The 17,226-nt window shown below is 47.1% G+C and overlaps 1 protein-coding gene across 1 annotated transcript in view; it reads left to right on the top strand.

Moving 5' to 3' along the window:
• Nucleotides 1-14,089, top strand: part of ANKDD1A (ankyrin repeat and death domain containing 1A) — a 30,684-nt gene extending 16,595 nt beyond the window's left edge. The window contains 3 exon segments of the mRNA XM_075535571.1: nt 98-281; nt 12,190-12,364; nt 13,984-14,089. Coding sequence (XP_075391686.1) covers nt 98-281; nt 12,190-12,364; nt 13,984-14,089 — 465 coding nt within the window.
• Nucleotides 14,090-17,226: the final 3,137 nt, after the last annotated feature.

Raw genomic sequence — 17,226 nt, 5'->3', positions numbered from 1 at the left:
AGGGGCCTTGATCTTCCACTGCCCTGTCCAGCCTCATGAGGTTGAGATGAGCAGGGATTTTCCCCACAGCTTTTGCACTTTGGGGCACTGTCCACAGGACCACCTCTCAGTAGAGACCCCAGGGACCTTCAAGCAGGACCATCAGCAGGAGGCGCAGCAGCTCCGCTCTCTGCTCTGGCAACTGGCCTCAGTGTACCTGCAACCCCATGAGTGGAAGAAGCTCGCGTGTTCCTGGGAGTTCACTGAGGCCCACGTCCATGCCATCGAGCAACAGTGAGCAGGTACCCCCTTTTCTCTCCCCACCCCGACTGACCAGCTGACCGGAATGGTGGAGTACTTGAGGTACTGCGCATTTTCTCGGCTTCCAGTGCAACCCACCACAGATTGATTTGGAAGCCTGGGCTGAATCGATTGGCGGTTAGTGGTTATGCGTTGGGCTGTGATCCACATGGCCCACTCTTTGAAATCACCAGCAGCTCCATTGGAGAAAGACTGGGCTTTCCACTCCCGTAAACAGTTACAATCCTGGAAACCCACTTTGCCACCAGGGTTCCCTGTATGATTTTAATACTTTTAAATTTATTGAGTAGTGTTGTGGCCTAATAAATAATCCACAGGAGCCTTGGTGACATAGTGGTTAGGCATTGGAATGTGATATGCAAGGTTGGCAGTTTGAAACCACCAGCAGCTCCTCGGGAGAAAGATTGGGCTTTCTATTCCCATAAACAGTTACAGTTGTAGAAACTCACCAGGGGTTGCAGTGAGTCATCATTGACCTGAGGGCCGTGAGTTTCATTTGGGTTAGGGGCTAGCTTCTAAAGAGAGTTTGGTGTTTAAACGGCTTGGTGTTTAAACGGCTCAGGACTGTCAGAGCTGGGTTACAGGCCGGCCTCTCCCTGATTGGCCAAATAGCTTTCAGCAAATTCCTCACCTTCTCATTTCAGTGTGTTGGGTGTTTAGCTCGGCACCGAATGCCATGCCTGAGAATAAGGCAGGAGGCTCACGGCTGCCTCCACCAGGGCAGCACTAGAAATGAGCACCTGCTAAGGGCCCGGCGGGAGACACAGAAGGTCAGAGGACTTGGTGGCTGTCCCGGACATTCGTGTCCCTTCCACGTGGAAAGCCCATCCTGGGGAGCAGGACCAGTCACAGAGTTTAATAACAAGTGAACCCCTGTCCTGGACCACTCAATACTGTGAGCAATAGTTCCTAAGCAGGACTCCCGTCAAAACCATCTGGGAAATGGAACAAAACTCAGTGACTAGGTCGTCACCAGCGTTGATGCCACCCAGTGTGGTCATGCACTGTGAGTGCCCTCCCCTCCGACTCCTCTGATACCAGACCAGGCAGAATTTGGGTTGTTGTTGTCAGGTGCCATTGAGTTGCTTCCAACCCATAGCGACCCTGTGCCCAGCAGAAGGAAACACTGCCTGGCGCTGTGCCATCCTCCCATCGTTCCTGTGCCCGAGACCACTGCCGCAGCCACAATGTCAGTCCATCTCCCTGGGAGCCTTCGCTGCCCCACTACAGAATCTTTAGTGATGTTTGTTATCAATCTAATCGCAGGATAATACACGATGAATATAGAGACTGATTCATTCGAGCACTGCTTAGATGATAGCAATACTAACAACGAAATCGCTTTGTAAAATCTACGTTGGATCGCTAAGAACTGAGAAGAAGCATTTCTGAATCGTCTCCCACTTTCATTTAATTATTGCTTCATTCTCGAAATTGCTATTCCAAAAGTTCACAAATGCCAAACACAATATCGACCCTAAATATGTCCCCTACCACAATAGCGTAGTTCAAACACTGGAAATTTTGACAAAATCATCAGCTATAAAAACATTGGCGGGGGGACTTCCGGGAAGATGGCGACGGAGTAACACATACCAGAGGGACTCCGCAGAATCCAGCCCAGGAGAGTTGCTCAGAGGGAAATTCAACGCCACTGGATCGCAGGAGGCGCATCATAAAGATAAGTAGGCTCAGATCCACAGGGTTTTGAGGGGCTGGGGGCTTTTGGCTTACCTCAGTGGAAGCCGGCTGGGGCTCGACCCTAGCCTAGCCGCTGTGTCTGCCCAAGCCGGGACCATTTGGAGCCTGTAGCAGGGCTTGGCCTCGGTGCAGCCACAGTTTTCCCCTGCCTGCCTCTGGGCAGGGACAGGGCCCTTGAGGCTCCACCGGCAGGGATTGGTGTTCAGCAGCATTGTTGCTTCTGTTTGCATCTCTGCTCTACATTCCCACGTAGCTGTGGAGGGCTGCGCAGGGGCTTTTTCGGGGCACAGCTACAGCTTGCCGTGCCGCGTGGTCTGAGCAGGGACTGAACCCAACCCCCCCACAGCTCCATAGGCAGGGATCAAGCTTCAGCTACACTGCGGTGCCGGTTAACATCTCTGCTCTCTGTACCCCCACTTCTCTGGGGGCTGCTCAGCAGCTTTCTTGTGACTCTTCTTGGGGCTCAGCTGCAGATTGCCGCTGGGGCTTGGGGCAGGGAGTGGGCCCTTGCAGGTCCACAGGCAGGGAGTGGGACTCAGCTGCATAGTTGCTTTTCCTTCCCTCGCTTCCCTGTACCCCGGCACAGTCCGGTCTCACTGTTTAATTTTGCTCCCCCTCTTGTTCCTGAACTGCTCTCTCACACTCCATTGCAGACTTACTGGACACTCCCATTGCCCTAGGGCATTTGTGCCTGGGCCACACCCAGCTAGGCGAGCTCCACCCTGCATAGATAGCCCAAGGCTAGGGTAAGGCCTGCTCGCTCTCCAGGGGATACTCCTCAGACTTCTCACCAGGGAGTTCCTGCCTGTGTACCTGGGGACATAAGGCAGCTCAGCCAACACTTATCAATATTCAAACCAATAGCAGGAACTTCAGCTCAGCCCCTGCAACACTGGGGCAGGCAGCTGACCTGCCATCTGGGGCAATCCCCTGATAGGGAAGCCACAGGAAGATAAAGTGGTAGGTTAATAACCTAGCAAAATCAGCTGTAGGCAATTCGAAGAAGCATTCCTATAAGTCTTCCAGAGAGAGACTAGAAAATGGCACCTGGCCCCTCAAAAACAACTCAACGCAAACAGCCATCAGCCCCAACGACCTCAACGAAAAAACAGGAGAAACAAAAGACAAAGGCAAAAGATGTGCTGAACATAGCAACATACATAGAAGAAGCAGACATTGAGAGGCCATACAAAGAAACTCTCAGAATGCTGCTTGGAGCCATGCAGGATATGAGGGAAACAATACAGAAAAAGGATGAAACGATAGAGGAGATAAAAGCCATACACCAAAGGGAAATACAGGAGCTTAGGGAGGAAATAACGAAAAACAATAGCAAAATCATGTTCCTTGAGAATCGACTGGAGGAATCAGAGAACCGCATCACTGTCTTGGAGGACAACCAAGCAGACTTTAATAAACGTGAACAAAAATCTAATAAGAGCATCAGAGAAGCCGAAGAAAACCTAAGAGCTATGTCTGATGCTATGAAGAGAAACAACATTAGAATTATTGGCCTACCGGAGGAAGACACAACAAAGAAGTCATCTGCAACAGTAGCAAGAGAATTCTTGGAGGAAAACTTCCCCAGTCTAATGAATGAAAACCAAGCAACCATCCAGGAGGCTGAAAGAACACCAGCACGACGGGACCCCAAGAAGAAATCACCAAGGCACATAATAGTTAAACTATCCAACTTTGAGGAAAAGGAAAAAATCATGAGAGCAGCTAGGGAAAAAAAAGAAATCACATATAAAGGTCACCACATAAGGATATGTTCAGACCTATCAACAGAAACTATGAAAAAAAGGAGAGAGTGGAGTAACATATTCCAAAAGTTGAAGGAAAACAACGCAAATCCAAGAATACTCTACCCAGCCAAAATATCGATCAAGATCGATGGAGAAGTAAAAGTCTTCCCAGACAAGGAAAAACTCAAAAAATACGTTACAACAAACCCAGCGTTACAAAAGATCCTCGCCGACTCAGTATGGGCAGAAGAACAACACTCACCAAGCACAAATAAGAGACCAACACATAGAACAACTTCACCCAGACCACAACAAAGAGAAAACAGGCCCCAAGATAGCAATGGCTTAAGGATGGAAAGAAGTCAAGAATGAAACACACACAAAACACATACTAATGATAAAAGAAAGTAGGAAAACTCCCAACACAAAAGGTATAAAATGGCATCACAGAGTCCGCACATTGAGATAATAACCCTGAATATCAATGGCCTGAACTCAGGCATTAAAAGACTGAGACTAGCAGAATGGCTTAGAAAACACAACCCATCAATTTGCTGCCTACAGGAGACACATCTCAAGGCTACAGACAAAAATAGGCCGAGAATCAAAGGCTGGAGAAGGACCTACCAAGCAAACAGCAATACAAAAAAAGCAGGGGTTGCAATCCTTATCTCGGATAAAATTGACCTCAAAGAGCAAACCATAAAAAGAGATAAGGAGGGACACTATATAATGCTCAAGGGAATCATAGACAATGAGCCACTAAGCACTGTAAACATATATTCCCCGAATGAGAGACCAGCTCAATACGTCAACCAAACACTCCAAAAGATTAAGAAAGAAATCACAGACTTGACAATTATAGTGGGTGACTTCAACACACCACTCACTGAGAAAGATAGATCACAGGGAAAGAAACTCAACAAGGAGACTAGAGAGCTAAACTCCACAATTAGGCAATTTGACCTAATAGATATTTACAGAGCTTTTCATCCAAATATAAAAAATTTCACATTCTTTTCAAGTCCCCATGGCACATATTCGAAGATAGACCACATGCTGGGGCATAAGGCAAATCTACATAATTTAAGCACATTGAAATAATACAGACTTCTCTCTCTGACCACTGTGCCATAAGACTGGAAATCGCTAGAAAAAAAAAAAAAAAGACTGGAAATCAACAAAAGGAAGACAAAGAAAATAAGAGCAAATAATTGGAGAATGAATAACTCTCTACTGCAAAAGGAGTGCATACTGGTGCAGATCAGAGATGAAATCAGGAAATTTCTAGAAACCAATGAAAATGAGCACACGACGTACCAAAACTTATAGGACACAGCAAAGGCAGTCATCAGAGGAAGGTTCATAGCAATACAAGCACACCTAAGAAAGGAAGAGAGAATCATGATGGATACGCTGACACAAAATTTACAAAAACTAGAGCAGAGTCAGCAGGACAACCCTACTAATAGCAAAAGAAAAGAAATTATAAAAATCAGGGCTGAGATTCAGGAGAGGGAAAATAAAAAAACTGTGGAAAAAATTAATATCACTAAAAGTTGGTTCTTTGAAAGGATAAACAGGATCGATAGACCATTGGCAAACCTAACCAAAGAAAGGAGGGAACAAATCTCAATAGCAAGAATAAGGGATGAAAGAGGGGTCATTACAACAGACCCCAATGAAATCAAAAGGATAGTTACACAATACTATGAAGGCTTGTACTCCAATGAATTCAACAATTTGGAAGACATGGACAAATTCCTGGAAAAACAATCCCTCCCTAGACTATCCTCGGTGGACATCAAGAATCTCAACAGACCCATAGCAATAGAAGAAATCGAAAAGGTTATCAAGGGATTACCAACAAAAAAATCCCCTGGACCAGATGGCTACACTGGAGAATTCTACCAAGCATTCGGGGAAGAACTAATACCAATCCTACACAAACTTTTCCAGAACATAGAAAAAGATGGCAAACTCCCAAACTCCTTCTATGAAGCTAGTATAACTCTGATACCCAAACCGGGCAACGATCCCACAAGAATCGAGAACTACAGACCAATATCCCTAATGAACATTGATGCAAAAATCCTTAACAAAATACTAGCCAACAGAATACAAAAGTATATAAAACAAATAATTCACCATGACCAAGTGGGATTCATACCAGGGATGCAGGGATGGTTCAACATACGAAAGACCATTAGTATTATTCATCACATTGACATGAAAAAGTATAAGAATCCCATGATTATATCAATAGATGCAGAAAAAGCATTCGACAACATCCAACACCAATTCCTGTTTAAGACACTAGCGAAGATAGGAATGGAAGGAAAGTTCCTCAAGACAATACAAGCTATATATGAAAAACCAACAGCCAAAGTCATAGTCAATGGAGAAAAGACTAACACAATCCCACTGAAAAAGGGGACCAGACAAGGATGCCCCTTGTCTCCACTCCTATTTAATATCGTGCTGGAGGTTTTAGCTAACAGCATAAGGCAAAGAAGTGACATCAAAGGTATACGTCTGGGGAAGGAAGAGGTGAAACTATCATTATTTGCAGATGATATGATTTTATATATGGAAAATCCCAAAAGTTCCACAAGGGGAGTACTGGAAGCAATAGAGGAGTTTGGCAGAGTGGCAGGATACAAGATCAACAAACAGAAGTCTATCGGACTGTTATACACATCAGATAAGACCACAGAAGAAGAGATCAAAAAGGTGGTACCCTTCACAACAGCCAAACACAAATTGAAATATCTATGGATACACCTGACTAAAAAAACAAAAGAACTATATAGGGAAAACTATAGAACACTATTACAAGAAACCAAGAGCGACCTCAACAAATGGAAGAATATTCCATGCTCTTGGATTGGGAGACTTAATATAGTTAAGATGTCAAACTATATAAGTTTAATGCCATCCCGATACAATTACCATCATCTTTCTTCAAAGAAATGGAAAAACTGATTACCAACTTCATATGGAGAGGGAAGAAGCCCAGAATTAGCAGAGAACTCCTCAAGAAGAAGGACACCATGGGAGGGCTTGCTTTACCTGACTTTGGCACATACTATGCAGCCACAGTTCTCAAAACTGCATGGTATTGGTACAATGACAGATACTCAGACCAATGGAAGAGAACTGAAAACCCAGAAATAAAAGCATCAGCATACACACAGCTGATCTTTGATAAGGGCCCCAAATATATCAAATGGGAAGCCAATGCCCTCTTTAACAAGTGGTGCTGGAAAAAATGGATATCCACATGCAGAAAAATGAAGCAAGACCCTTATCTCACTCCATGCACAAGAATAAACTCAAGGTGGATCACAGACCTTGAAGTTAAACCCCAAACTATTAGGGCCATCAATGAGGGAATTGGGACCAACTTGAGAACTTTGGCACAGGGAATACACAGGCTATCAGAAATAGGGAAGGACACAAACACAGAGGAGGCACAAATCGACAAATGGGATATACTGAAGATAAAACACATGTGTACATCTAAAGAATTCACCAAGAGAGTAATAAGGGATTCCACAGACTGGGAAAACATCTTTAGCAATTACACATCAGACAAAGGTCTTATTACTAAAATGTACAATACTCTGATAGCTTCCAAAAAGAAAAAAACCAATAGCCCACTTGAAAGGTGGGCAAAGGACTTGAACAGAAATTTTACAGGGACAGAAATCCGAATGGCCAACAAACATATGAGAAAATGTTCCCGATCTTTAGCCATAAGAGAAATGCAAATTAAAACAACAATGAGGTACCACCTGACACCCTCAAAGGTAGCCCAATTCAAAAAATCAGAAAGCAACAAGTGTTGGAGGGGCTGTGGGGAGACAGGAACTCTCATCCACTGCTGGTGGGCCTGTAAATATGTACAGCCACTATGGAAATCAATCTGGCGATACCTAAAACAGATGGAAATAGAGTTACCAAATGACCCAGCAATTCCCCTACTGGGCATATACCCAGAAGAGGCAAGGAACAAACCAAGACCAGACATCTGTGCTCCAATGTTCATTGCGGCACAGTTCACAATTGCAAGGAGTTGGAAGCAACCCAAATTTCCATCAACTGACGATTGGATTAAAAAACTGTGGTATATACATACAATGGAGTACTACGCATCACTAAAAAGCAGTGATGAACGTATGAGGCACATAGCGGCATGGGAAGAACTAGAGGAAATCATGCTAAGCGAAGTAAGTCAGGCACAAAAGGACAAGTACAACATGAGCCCGCTGAGGTAAGTATTAAAAAAAATTTTTTTAAATTATTTTTTAATGCAAAAGTGGCACAGGGGCAAAAGCTACTGTATGCAAACACTTCTGGGGTGAAGACTGTGTAGTATGGCAGAGACCAGATCAAAACCAGGGATGCACATGGTAGACAACAGTGGAGGAGGTGGGGAAAGGAAAACAAAAGGATGAATATAAGGAAGAAAAGGGAAGTGGGGGCATGGGGCACTAACCCACCCAAGGGGAGGGTATTGTTTATATCTCCACAGGGAAAGTGGGACCAGACTTCAGCCCAGTGCCGCAAGGTGTGAATGCAATATCCCGGCGTGGAGTAGGGCCCAGCACCAAAAATTAAGTGGATTCCTGCCCCTCCCCCGAAAAGAATTTGTTTCAAAGGATGACATTGATTCTGCAGCTCCGGGAGATGGACATATCTGATCAGAGCACATGGGAACAGATGAAGGGGCAGGAGGAGACAGTAGAACACAGCCTGGCCCATGAGGCCGTGAGGATGATGTTCCTGAGTAGAGCAGCCAGTCCACAGAGAGAACAACATGGCTGGCCCTACTATGAGACATGATGCCCCTCAGTGACTAAGGGCGATACAGGGGACAGCACCGGAGACACAGTGTGGGAATTGCACCTGACCTGATCCCACCACACCGAGGCAAAGCACTGGGGGAGTGCAGTGGAACAGCAAGGGAATGGAGTGGCAAGGTCCCCAGGGAATGCTGAAAGTGGACTTTGGGGCCAGGGCGTGGTGCCCCAACAGACTGGACTGGAAAATGCTCCTAAGGGCCAGCAAACAATCCTTGAACGAACTACAAGCCTTTGTTTTGTGACGTGTTTTGTTTTGTGAAGTGTTTTGTTTTGTTCTTTGTCAGTGGTTTGTTTTTGTTGTTTTATTGTCTGGTTGTATACTGTTGCTTTGTTTTCCTCTGTCTTGTTTTCATGCATGTTAGTGTCTCCACAGGTCTGTCTGAATAGGACAGGCTGGATGAACTATCTGGAGGAAAAACAATAGGACAGACAGTTCCGGGGGGGACAGACAGATCCGGGTGGGGGAGGGGGAGGAGGGTAAGGAAGTGGTGTTAATAAACACAGGGACAAGGGAACAACATGGGACCCAAAATGGTAGTGACGGGGGAGAGACAGGCCTGATGGGGAACGATCAAGGGTAAGGTTGCGTAGAGAAGAGGTATAGCTGTAGCCCAGGTGGGGTCGGAGCATGGTGGTGGGGCAGGAGGAAGGTCAAGGGAGAGGGAGGAAGGAGCTGGGAGTCAAGGGGCATTTATGGAGGTCTAGACAAAGACGTGTACATGCAAACATATATATGAGGATGGGGAAATAGATCTAATTGTCTACATTTATAGGTTTAATATTAAGGTGGCGGAAGGACCTTGGGCCTCTACTCAAGCACTCCCTCAATGCATGAATACTTTCGTTTATTAAATTGGTACTCTATGATGCTCACTCTCCCGACACAACTGCTGAAGCCAAAGTGGGTGAACAAGTAAATGTGGTGAAGAAAGGTGATGGTGCCCGGCTATCAAAAGAGATAGTGACTGGGGTCTTAAAGGCTTGAAGATAAACAAGCGGCCATCTAGCTCAGAAGCAACAAAGCCCACATGGAAGAACACACCAGCCTGAGTGAGCGAGTGATCCCAAAGGGATCAGTTATCAGGCATCAAAGAACAAAAAATCATCATATCATTGGCTGCACACCTCCATGATAGGATCGCTGAGGACAAATGGGTGCATAAGCAAATGTGGCAAAGAAAGCTGATGGTGCCAGGCTATCAAAAGAGATAGTGTCTGGGGTCTTAAAGGCTTGAAGATAAACAAGCGGCCATCTAGCTCAGAAGCAAAAAAGCCCACATGGAAGAAGCACACCAGCCAGTGCGATCATGAGGTGCCAAAGGGACCAGGTATAAGGCATCATGCAAAAAAAAAAAAGAATATGTGTGTGTGTGTGTATGTATATATATATATATATATATATATATATATATATATATATATATATATATATATATATATACCACATTGAATGAAGGGGGAAGTGCAGAGTGGAGACCCAAGGCCCAAGTGTCGGCTACTGGAGATCCCCTCATAGAGGGGTTTAGGAGAGGAGAGGGGTCAGTCAGGGTGCAAGGTAGTACTGACGAAGAGCACAGCTTTCCCCCAGATCCTGGATGCTTCCTCCCCCCAACTACCGTGATCCGAATTCTACCTTGCAGGGCTGGATAGGGTAGAGGTTGTACACTGGTGCATATGAGGGCTGAAGGCACGGGGAATCCAGGGTGGATGATACCTTCAGGACCAAGGGTGTGAGGGGCGGTGCTGGGAGAGTGTAGGGTGAGTGGGTTGGAAAGGGGGAACTGATTACAAAGATCCACATGTGACCTCTTCCCTGGGAGAGGGACGGCAGAGAAAGGGGGGGAGGGGAGACTCCGGATAGAGCAAGATATGACAAAATAACGATGTATAAATTACAAAGGGCACATGAGGGAGCGGGGAGTGAGGAGGGAGGGGGGAGTGGGGAGGGAGGGGAAAAAAGGAGGACCTGATGCAAGGGGCTTGAGTGGAGAGCAAATGCTTTGAGAATGATTGGGGCGGGGAATGTATGGATGTGCTTTATACAATTGATGTATGTATATGTATGGATTGTGATAAGAGTTGTATGAGTCCCTAATAAAATGTAAAAGAAGAAAAGGGAAAAAAGAAAGAAAAGAAAATGATTTGGGCAGGGAATGTACAGATGTGTTTTATACAATTGATGTATGTATATGTATGGACTGTGATAAGAGTTGTATGAGCCCCTAATAAAACGTTTAAAAAAAAACATTGGCAATGTGTGTGCTTGTTGTGTGTGCAGATGAAACTGTGAGGTTGAATTTGGCGATGGAAAAGAAGGCAAAGGTAGAAAACCGCTTCAGAGGTTTATTTCAGAGCTCCCAGGCGAGGCTCATGGGCCCCTGATTCAGGGCCCGCGAAGGAGGGGAGAGCAGAGAAAGGAACGGGAGCATCCTGGGCTCCTGGCCGAGGTCCACAGGCTCCCAGTTGGGGCCCTGAGAAGTCGCACTGTGTGGGCGAGAGGTGGAGAGTTTCATAGCTCAGGTCTGGAGGAAGGGAGTGGCTAGGGAATTTTCCACTGCAACTTTGTTGTCTGCAGATTCAGAGCTAAGCAACCATGTTCAATGTTATCTGCAAAGGCCAGCTTCTTGCATCTGGGCTTGAAGGCCACCGAAGGGGAGGGGGCGCTGGCCTCTCTCAGCATCCTTGAAGAGTTTCATCAGCTCCGGGCATCTCCTCACCCGCCTGCCCTGCTAACTCCCGCCTCTGCCTGACATAGACCACAGGCAATTCCAAGCAGCTTTGTGTTCGGGCAGAAATGACAGCTCAGAGCTGTGTATTCAAAGGTTCAAACAGTAGATTAGCATAGAGCTCACATTTTGTAGGATTTTAATATACATTAAACTGGGCTTACAAGAAAAAAAATTTGTTATTAGAACTAACAACAGACATTTTCATGAAATTAATTCATTTCTTCTGACACACTGCACAGACATTTTATAGATGGTCATTTTGGTGCCACCCCCTCTGACAGTGTCACCGGGTGCTGTCTGCACCCCTCACGCTCCCCAGTGATCCATTGAGTTGCATCAGAATTGCTCCGGGTGGGTCCCACTTGTCAGTATAGTTTGAAACTTCCCAGGCATTTCCAATGAGCAGGCATGGTTGAGGCCCGTGGGCGTAGCGGGAAGACAATGGCCAGCTCTGCCTGGCTGAGCAGTTTTCCCATCGCAAGCCAGGCACCGATAAGTGTGAGCAGTCGAAGAGAGAAGGTGTACAATCATGGGCACTGTGAACCACAAGGAATGCCCACTCTTTCTTCAGAGGGACAGCAGCAGGACAGACGGCAGATGTTCTGGAGAAAGCCCAGGGCTGGGGAGGTTCTAGAGGCCCTGGCACCAAGTCCCACCCCCACCCCATCTGAGAGGTGCCTTCTCTTCCCCTCCATTTCACGGGATCAAGGAGGGCTTGGGAAGAAAGCCCTGGCCTCTGTCCAGCCTGGGCGCTCAGGAGGCCGTGGGTGGCACCGTCATAGGCTCAGCCTGGCTGTGGGAGGTGATCTGGTGTGTGCACTGTTCTCTCCACATCATCCTCAGGCACCAAGAGCTACCAGGAGCATGGCCACCGGATGCTGCTCATCTGGCTGCACGGTGGGGGCACTGCTGGCGAGAACCCCAGCAAAGCACTATTTGAGGGCCTTGTGACCATTGGCAGGAGGGACCTGGCCTGTAAGAGTGTGCTCCGCCCAGCTCCTGCTCAGGGCAAATCCAAGCCCGTGGGTTGGGGAGCTATAGGGCCCCACAAGAATAGCAGGCCCACCCACCAAAGGCTTCTTAGACAGCTAAGGTAAAGGCTGGCCCTGTCTACCTTCTTCCTTATTGGTCCTAGTCCTGCCTCCTTCAGGAACTGAAGGTGAGGCGTGGCCTCGGGTTTCCTATCTGTGCCTTGGGGGGTGGAGGGTGGCAGGGAGGTTGGTGGCCAGTGGGCAAATGAACCCTATGACCTTCATAGCCAAAGTCACTTTCTTTCTGGGATTAAAATATTTTTTAATAATTTCCAGTTTGGAAGGGGGGAAGGGAGACTCCGGATAGGGCAAGATATGACAAAATAACGATGTATAAATTACCAAGGGCACATGAGGGAGGGGGGAAAGGGGAGGGAGGGGGAAAAAAAAAAGAGGACCTGATGCAAGGGGCTTAAGTGGAGAGCAAATGCCTTAAGAATGATTGGGGCAGGGAATGTATGGATGTGCTTTATACAATTGATTTATGTATATGTATGGATTGTGATAAGAGTTGTATGAGTCCCTAATAAAATGTAAAAAAAAGAAAAAAAATAATTTCCAGTTTGGAATAAGACTGAAGCACCCTTTATACATCTCAATATTTAAAATATTTCTATATTATACTATACTATATTCTAGTACATTAATTATATTTATTTTTGTTTGTTTGAAATGCACTTGTTTGTCACTAAGGATTCCGAGTCCATTTCAGTTTTACTTTTCCTCTTTTTTTTAAGCCACTCAGACCACTATTTAGGTTTGAAGGAAATGGAATTTGGAGGTGGTTTTGGGGGGTTTGTTTTGTTTTGAATTTTGACTTTAAAAGAAGCAAGACTGTTTCTATATTGTAAATATGTCCACACTTATTAAGATACATGGGAGGGAACTAGATCGCCATGACCTGCCTGAGGACGCCAAACCCACCGAGGTTTCCAGTCAGGACAACCTGATTGGGACCCAGGCAGCGTGTGGAGCCAACCAGGAGGTGGGATAAAAGGCTCCCTTACTAATTCCCAAGGTGCCCTGGCAGCACAGTGGTTATACACTGGGCTGCTAACTGCAAGGCCAGCAGTTCAAAACCACCAGCCCTCTGAAGGAGAAAGACAGGGCTCTCTACTCCTGTAAAGAGTTACTGTCTCAGAAACCCACAGGGGAAGCTCTACCCTGTCCTACAGGTCGCCATGAGTCGGCAGGACGCAAAGGCAGTGAGTTTGGTTTGGGTTTGGCTTACTGATCTCGTGTTAAAAATAAAACTAGCTTACAATGGACAAGCTCTCAACATTGTAAGGGCCCCCAACGTGGACCACCGTGCGCCCAGGCAGCCCTGGCTGCTCAGAGGGTCAGCTGAGCATCTGACCGAGGAGGGAAAGGAAAGCCCTGGGCGAGTGCCCCTCCACAGCTGCCACAGGCCTGGCGAGCCAAGGCGGGCCGCATGGGGACAGGAGCAGGAAGTCAGAGGGGGTCGTGTCAGGGATGCTTTGCTTCCTGCTTCCACATTGTTGTTGCGTCTTTGAGCACAATTTCTGGCAGGCAGGTGAAATGAAACAACAGGCCTGCGAGTCAGGGTTCAGGGCACCTGGGGCAACGGGACCCTTGTCGCCTGCAGAAAGCCTCAGGAAGAAGGCAAGTGCGGAGCTGAGGGAGCCCTGGAGGTGCTCGATCATGTGACCCGAGGAGGCCGACCTGGGACCAAGGACCCAGCCAGTTGCTGACCACCGTTTGAAGGGCTTCAGTAAGAACCCTGTTAACCCGGGAGGGAGGAAGGAGGGGGGTGGAAGGGGGGAACCAATTACAAGGATCCACATATAACCTCCTCCCTGGGTAAAAAGAGATGTCGGACAGTGTAAGATATAACAAAATAATAATTTATAAATTATCAAGGGTTCATGAGGGAGGGGGAGGGGGAGGAGGAGGGAGGAAGGGGGGGGTAATGAGCTGATGCCAAGGGCTTAAGTGGAGAGCAAATGTTTTGAGAATGATGAGGGCAACGAATGTACAAATGTGCTTGACACAATTGATATATGTATGGATTGTGAAGAGTTGTATGAGCCCCTAATAAAATGATTTAAAAAAAACCAAAACTCTGTTAACAGACCTCCAGCTGCTTCTCCTGAAAGCCACCTCGGACAACGATGAGCAGGCAAATGTGTGTCGGCTTTCTGGCAGGCAGCGGGCCACGGCCTGGTCAGGGGTGGTCTTCTGCAGCTCTCTGCACACAGTCGCCTCCATCCTCTCCTCAGAGCCTCGCAGCGCCCCTTGAGGGGAAAGAGCCACTGTGAGAGCAGAGAGGAGAGGCCACTTGCCCAGGTCACAGCTCTAACTGGTGGCAGGGCCAACGTCCAAAGTCACCATCATTCCCACCCCATGCTGACCAAACTACAAACCAGACTCCCTGATGGTGCGACCGCTAAGAGCGCTGTTGCTAAGGAGATTGGCAATGACAAGGCAGCCACCGTAATCTGCCTCTATAAAGATTCTCCTCACAAGTCGATGAAGTTGATTCCGACTCATGGTGACCCTAGGAGACAGGGTAGAACTGCCCCATGGGTTCCTGACACTACCTCTTTACAGGAGTAGAAAGCTTTGTCTTGTTCTCATGGAGCAGCTGGTGGTTTCCAACTGCGGGCCTGGTGGTGCACAGCCCAAGGGATAACCGCTGCACCACAGCCTAAAACATTGAAAGTACCGTGGATCGACGGATCTGCATTGGAAGAAGTACGACCAGATAGCTCCCTAGAGGCATGGACGGCGAGACTTGTCTGATAGACTTTGGACCGGGTAGGGTCTCCTTCTGATGTGCCTAGGGTCTGAGCCAACCTGATGGCCCCGGGAAGCCGCCTAGAAAACCGTGTGCTGCAGCGTTCTCCTCTGTCACAGCGGTCGCCAGTGAGTGAAAATCCACCTTACCACCACCCGACTTTGCCAAGCACAGCGGCTCATCTTCACAGACCGATTTGTACACCTTGACTGTCCAGGAGGTATGCAGCTTCATTCTTACCTTCCTGTCTTACACTTCTTCAAGGTTTTTAAACTTTTCATTTTGAAATCATTTCAGGCTTACAACAAAGCTAAGAAACAGCACAATGGATTTCCAAAGAAGCTCCACACAGCTTCCTACTTGCTAGCATCTCACCACAGTGACATGTTCAGCCACAGGACATTAACAGGGACAGTACAGGACTGATAAATCAACCGCAAACTCAACTCCCCGCTTCCAGTTGAGTCCTGGATGTCCATCACTTTGCATGTAGCTGTCTCTTTTTCTTATTTTAAAAATCACATCACAAAAAGACTCTCCTCCCTAGAGCAGTGTGGTGTAACGGAACTTTGGGCCATGTGGCCACAGGCATTCCATGATGCTCACCTTCCCGACACCATCGCTGCTGAAGACAAAGAGGGTGCATAAGCAAATGTGGTGAGGAAAGCTGATAGTGCCCGGCTATCAAAAGAGATAGCATCTGGGGTCTTAAAGGCTTGAAGATAAACGAGAAGCAACAAAGCCCACATGGCAGAAGCACACCAGCCTGTGTGATCACGAAGTGTTGAAGGGATCAGGTATGAGGCATCAAAGAACAAAAAATCATATTGTCATGAATGAGGGAGAGTGCAGAGTGGGGACCCAAAGCCTATCTGTAGGCAACTGGACATCCCCTTACAGAAGGGTCTCGGGGAGGAGACGAGTCAGCCAGGGTGCAGTATAGCACCGTTGAAACATACAACTTTCCTCTAATTATTTAATGCTTCCTCCCCTACCCACACCCTATCACGATCCCAATTCTACCTTATAAATCCAGCTAGACCAGAGGATGTACACTGGTACAGATAAGAGCTGGAAACACAGGGAATCCAGGACAGATAAACACAATGATCTACAATAAACTTCCTCCCTGGGGGACAGACAACAGAAAGGGGGTGAAGGGAGACATCTGTCAGTGTAAGACATGAAAAAATAATTTCTAAATTACAATTATCAAGGGAAGGAGGGGGGAATGAGGAGCTGATACCAAGGGCTCAAGTAGAAAGAAAATGTTTTGAAAATTATGATGGCAACAAAAGTACAAATGTGCTTGACACAATAGATGGATGTATGGATTGTGATAAGAGTTATATGAACCCCCAATAAAATGATTTAAGCAAACAAAAAAAAACCTGAATGGATAAAAAGACGTATCAATAGCTGCATACCAGGTACCAAGAGACGCCCAACTTGCTCAAGCAAGGAAGCCACATGTGGAAGAGCGGCTACCAGTACAGCCACTGTCTGATCGCATTTACAATCATCTAAAAATCAGAAGAAAGGAAGGTACCCATAGGGACTGAGGGTGGAATTTTAAGTTACACGGAATGGTCATGATCTGAAATTCAAGCAGCCACCTGCGGTCGGTGGCGACTGGGGTGGAGGGCATGGTTCGCGCTGCGTTGCTTCAAGCCCCATATTTGGGGTCTCGCTGCAGTTGTAAGAAAGTGCTAGGCATACTCCAGGAGCCTCAGGGTGTCGCAGAATGAGGACACCTGCGCACAACAGCTGCCCAGGGTGCCGCAGGGACTCCGTGGGACCAGCAGCCGCTCTGTGGGAGAAAGAGGAGGCTTCCTACTGTTGTACTCCAGCCTGTCACATGAGTTGGAATCGACTCGAAGGCATTGAGTGGGATCCTTCGACCCAGATCCTTTGAGCCCCTTTATAGGAGACACTGTCTGGTGGGCACATGACATGATACCTTTGCCACATACCATGGGCTAAAACAACACAAGGGATGACCCCAGTGTAAACTATGGACTTGGATTAATGATGCCAACCACCGACTCACTGCCATGGAGTTGATTCTGTCTGACTCATGATGATCCGGGT

Source organism: Tenrec ecaudatus, chromosome 17 (genome assembly GCF_050624435.1).
Source record: "Tenrec ecaudatus isolate mTenEca1 chromosome 17, mTenEca1.hap1, whole genome shotgun sequence".
NCBI classification, from domain to species: domain Eukaryota; kingdom Metazoa; phylum Chordata; class Mammalia; order Afrosoricida; family Tenrecidae; genus Tenrec; species Tenrec ecaudatus.
Note: the sequence above shows the minus strand (reverse complement) of the source record. Positions and strands in the feature narration are given on the sequence as shown.